Below are 5,362 nucleotides of genomic sequence, written 5' to 3'. Positions count from 1 at the left end.
AAAACAAAACAAAACAAAACAAAATAAAAATAAAAATAAAATGGGAGCTTGCGCAGCCGGACACGTTCAGACACGTTACTCCTCGCTGGCTGTAGTCCTGACAGACAGCTTCACAGACCAACCCGCTGCTGGTTTCTTAAGTCAAGCAGAGTGGAACTCCTTTCGGATTTGAACTGTCTGATTTATTTATTATTATTATTATTATTATTTTCAACCCATGACCGGCCTTGTGAGCTCGCGCTGCAGACGAGGAAATGCGTGCAAACTTTAGCAGCACATAGACTTTTTTTGTTAAAAGCATGCAGCAGCTTTGAAATGACCACAGTAACAGTCAGTTTATTTTAAAAGTTAAAACTCTAAAAAGACGTAGTTTGACTTGTGTTTGACATAATCAGAGGTAAACTSATTCTGTGACTGCTGCTGCTGCCCAGAGTGACAGCAACGTCAGAACAGCTGCTATCTGTGGCTCAATGTACGTAAACGCTCATAAGCAGCCATTTGTCCATTAAACATTAATTACCCAATATGCCACAGACCCCACCTTCGCCCGATAATAMTGTATATACCCTGGTATTTTCTAAAGGTCATATGAAAATGAGCAATACCACCCAACCATAATCYGACTCTTTATGTAGCTTTATTTTTTCCAAAACAATGCCTTCTTTTTTGCYAAGTATCCTTCAGCCCAGGCCTGTACCAGACTTGTTTCCCTGTGAATAACCAGCTATATCAGCATCTCCGTAAGATCTTTAGTTTTGTTTTTGAGTCGATAAATACAACAACACAAAACCTTCYTGAACGGTATGATGGCAGGACAGACTCATGGTGTTTATACTTGTGTATAAGTGTTTAAACAGATGAAAAGGACATGTTTAGATAACTGGATGAACCAAGGATGACCCACAGCTGATACTGTCGCTGATTTCTTTTGGTTTTCCTGATGATGTCAYACAAAGAGACAGTGTGTTTGAGGCGTGCCATGCCATCATCCACAGGTGTGTTCCTCCATTTAAAAAAAGTTGTGAACTGATCTATCAAAAGCTTCCAAATCAATGACATCGTCATCRTCTTTGTTTAAAGGAATAGTCATCTCAGTGTATGTAAACATGTAACTCTGAAGAACTGCAGAGAAAAGCTGACATTRAGAAAATAAATCTTTGCAGAAGAAATGGAGTATACAGTAGTTACCTGGCATGGTTATATCTGTGTAGCTGGGCCTCTTRTCACTCAAGGATGAGAGCGGTTTGGTAGCYGATATGGAGCCGGGTACAGTGTGTCTCTGAAACAACAAAAACACATAAAAACATTAATTATCTACAGTTTATTGAAGCAGACAGAGTGTAAGACAGTACTGTCTCTGTGTGTGTGTGTGTGTGTATTTGTAAGTCTGTGGTGTTAGCAAAATATCTCATCATGAACCACAAGACCAGTGGCATCTCCAATAGTAGCACAGGTCCACGTCCAGATTATGAGCCACCAATCTCTGGACCCCACGACACCTAGTTAAGTTATCCCAGTTTGGGATGAAACAAAAGGTTTGGAATCCTCATCCCAGATCTTGATCTGGTCCAGTGTTTCCAGGTGTGAAAACCATCACYGTGTGCCTTTTGTTTGGCTAGCATGTGTTAAAAATCTGACAACAATGTACTGATAGGTCACAGACAGTTGACTGCTGTAGTGAGCGTGGCCACTAATGTTTTGTTTTTGCAATGATCTGCTCTAAGATTAGATACAAATGGCATGCTCTAAGTTCACCTGTAAAAAAGGAAAAGGTGGACGGCTAAAACCAGCAATTTAAAAAAAATAAATGGACTGAACAATTTGTATTTATTCATCCTCCAACCAGCACTACACTAATAAGACTAATTTACCAAGAAACCCAGGAGTTTATTAAAGCAAAGAAGTGGAATATTCTTGAAYGGCCAAGTCAGTCACCTGATCTCAACCCAACTGAGCATTTGACTTGTTTCAGACAGAARGGCCCACAAACAAACACCAACTGAAAACCGCCACAGTGAAGACCTGGCAGAGCATTAAAAAGGAGGAAACACAGCGTCTGGTGAYRTMCATGAGTTCAAGACTTCAGGCAGTCATTGCCAACAAAGGCTTTTCAACGAAGTACTAGAAATGAACAKTTTATTTACAATTATTTCATTTGTCCAATAATTTTAAAACCCCTGAATTGAAGGGATTGTGTTTAAAAGATGCTTTAGTTCCTCACATTTCTATACGATCATTTTATTAAACCCACTGAATTAAAGCTGAGAGTCTGAACTTCAACTGCATCTGAAATGTTTTGTTCAGATTTCATTCTGGTAATGTACAGAAYCAAAATGAGGAAAATATTGTCTGTSTAAATAGATATGGACCTAACAGTATATTTKTTATTTTGAATAAAAGACCATATAGCTTTGAATGACTGTTTTCTGTCTTGTGGATTGATGGATTACAATAAATGGACCTTTGACTCTTTTAAAAATGCKTTTGTGGACCTTCATTTGTATTTGAGAACTCCTACACTAGATAGATTTTAATGAAACTTTTACTGGATGAACAACGGCTCAATCACATTTAAAATGGCCGACACAGCAAAGCCACCTTAGCAAACACAAAAATAGCTACGACTCAGCTAACTTTACAGATACTGAGCTACAGTTTAGTCTTGAGAATCATCTTAAACTGACCTTTAACTCTCAGAGTCAGCTGTGTCTGTTAGCAGAAGACATCATGAACCACTGKATGGATTTTAATGAACACTCATTGGGTTTACATCTACAACTGATTCACTTTTGAAGTTGTTTCAACTCAAGATGGTGCCAACGCCAACTGAGCTTACAAAACACAAAAATAAATATTGTAATGGATCTAATACTTTTATGTTTAAGCAAGTAATTCATGACATCCTTTAATGACCTAGGTTTTCATGACATGCTGTTCATCTGCAGACAGAATGATTAAAGTCAGAACAAGATTTGCTAACAACAGTCATTCTTAGATATCACTTATGTATATCTTTGTGTTTTCCATTGACCGTGTATCAAATCTCGCTAAGATGACATAATGGTGTTTGTTAACATATATGAGGCCACTTGAGACACAGTGTTCAACAGTAGTGTGGAGAGACAGTGACAGAGAGAGAGAAGCAGAGGTACAGAGACAGGCCAGGTTCTCTGTGTTTCCTGTTGTTGCAATAAAACTCAGCTGATCATCTCACGGAGTACCTTCATTCTTGGACCACGTATTTCTGCCTTTGTTAAATAAATATTGCCATAACAAAAATAATTCAGACAATTTCACAAATATTAAGTAAATCTTAGTGTGATAGTGCAGAGTAACACCCAGCACATACTTTGAGACACTTCAGTCACTTGTACAGATATTAAGCCAAAATGTAATGTGGTTGTAGAGAACCACCCATAACACATGCTTTGAAAGYTACAGCATAGTTATTTTTAAGGTTTGACCAAAATGTCTACAATTTAATAATTTTGCCTAAGTTGCTCTTGATCTAAAACTTTGGTAATTAATTAATATTGAACTTATATTTCTTGAAAAAAACTTATTGCAAATTCAAGCATTTTAAATTCAAGCATTTTTTTCTCCTCATCATTAATGTCAAATTGTTTTTCATGTTGTTCGGTGAGCCAACAACGAGTTTSCACATTCGAAGCAGAAAACTGATAACTTCAAAATGAAATAAAGCTAACAATAAATAAAACTGACAAAACTAAATTTTTAACAAACTCCTTGAATTGTAAGGTAATACACAACAGTTAATTTATGTCTTTATCAACACAGCAATAAAAGCACTTTTYCCAGTACCTGTATGGGTGAGACAGCAGCAGCTGGGGGAGTCTTCATGGGACTGGGGCTGAGGGGGGTCCGAGGTAAGGGGGGAGCTGAGACTGTTGGGGCCACAGACGCACCATTGGTAGGTGGACCTACATAAAAAAAATTAATGAGAGGGTAACAAAAATGTCATTAAAAATACTGTTTTCATCTAAAACGTAAGTTTTTTGTAAATTATAGAAATCAGAATGATCATTCTGATGGAATAATTCAATAAAACCAGACTACTGTATTAGATTGTGGTATTAGATTGTGGTACCTTGTGAGGCGCTGTCGAAGCTCTTGATGAGTGTTTTCACGGTGGGGGAGGGTTCTGAAGAGGTGGAGGATCTCCGGCTGAGCCCCATCCCCTGTCTGAGAGCAGCCAGGTCCCGTTCCACTGCATTCATGTAGTTGTACACTCTGCCTCTTTCCTCTTCTTGCCTGGAGACACACAGTTCAAGAACRCACTTAGAACTTCTCTGTCAGCTTCTACGTGTAAAACAGCTTTGCTTCAGTAATAAATCAAACTAAAAGTAGAACGATGACATTAGAATAAGCACGTTATCACAAATATGTGTTTATAAAAGTCCCACGTTTGTTTAGAAAGCCTCCAACAAGACTTCCTCAGGTCATGATGACCAGGGGATGTGTTCCTCGTCAGTCTGAGGGTCTTACTTGCGGCTCTTGACCTCGTCCAGCTCCTTGTTCAGCTTCACGTTCTTCTCCTGGGCTTCCTGCAGACGGCGCCGCAGATCTCCTATTTCTTCCTGTGCCTCTGACTTGATGTCATTAGCGATGACAACAGCGGTCTGCAGATCGGCCTGGAACTGGCGCCACTCCATTGACTCCTCCTGCAGACGACCACAAAGACAGCAGCAGGTGAGCATGATTCTATCCCTTCAGAGTAGTGACTGTTTTCATGAGCAAGATGAAATTCTGAATGACTTCCTGCAGAAACACTAAATAAAAACAGCCCTGACTGAAACTCTAAAGCTTCTCTGAACCTTTGCCCCAAATGTCTGAAGCTGAGCTGCTCCTKAAAACTGGCGCTTTATTAAAACATAACAGAATTTGTTGAGAAGTGACAGAACAAGAGGGAAATGTGTTAAAAATACACATGGCATACACAGCCTATAAAATATATTATAGTCCTTTAAAACGCCTGTTTATTGTGAGCTGGTTTTACAGGTTTTCAGGTTTTTCTTCAGAAGCCGGTTCAAAATACAAACYGCTGAGTTTAAAAAGCTTTGATTTTTACACCTTTAATTAAAAGAAATGTGCTGATACAGAGCTGTGCAACATTACTACTCAAACAAGTTTTAGTTGTTTTACATTTCTCATGTCTAAAACATCAGCAGACACCACAAAACTGGTTCAACAAACTGCAAGAGGGAGAGTTAACGTACTCCAAACTAAGGTCAGGTCCTGATCAGCTGATTATTTATTAGTTTATTCATTTAATTTAAAAAACAAAACTAATTCACACACACACACACGAACACACACACACACACACACACACACACACACA

The 5,362-nt window shown here is 38.7% G+C and overlaps 1 protein-coding gene across 2 annotated transcripts in view; it reads right to left on the bottom strand.

Moving 5' to 3' along the window:
* specc1la (sperm antigen with calponin homology and coiled-coil domains 1-like a) overlaps window positions 1-5,362 on the bottom strand; it is a 39,010-nt gene that overhangs the window by 15,583 nt on the left and 18,065 nt on the right. For both annotated transcript variants that reach the window (XM_014022403.1, XM_014022404.1), the window contains exons 7-10: window positions 4,507-4,682; window positions 4,109-4,272; window positions 3,823-3,941; window positions 1,189-1,279 (exon numbers count right to left, since the gene is read on the bottom strand). In XM_014022403.1, coding sequence (XP_013877857.1) covers window positions 1,189-1,279; window positions 3,823-3,941; window positions 4,109-4,272; window positions 4,507-4,682 — 550 coding nt within the window. The remainder of the gene's footprint in view (window positions 1-1,188; window positions 1,280-3,822; window positions 3,942-4,108; window positions 4,273-4,506; window positions 4,683-5,362) is intronic.

Source organism: Austrofundulus limnaeus, unplaced genomic scaffold, assembly GCF_001266775.1.
Source record: "Austrofundulus limnaeus strain Quisiro unplaced genomic scaffold, Austrofundulus_limnaeus-1.0 Scaffold328, whole genome shotgun sequence".
NCBI classification, from domain to species: Eukaryota; Metazoa; Chordata; class Actinopteri; order Cyprinodontiformes; family Rivulidae; genus Austrofundulus; species Austrofundulus limnaeus.
The sequence above is the reverse complement of the archived record's forward strand: the minus strand, read 5'-3'. Positions and strand labels throughout refer to the sequence as shown.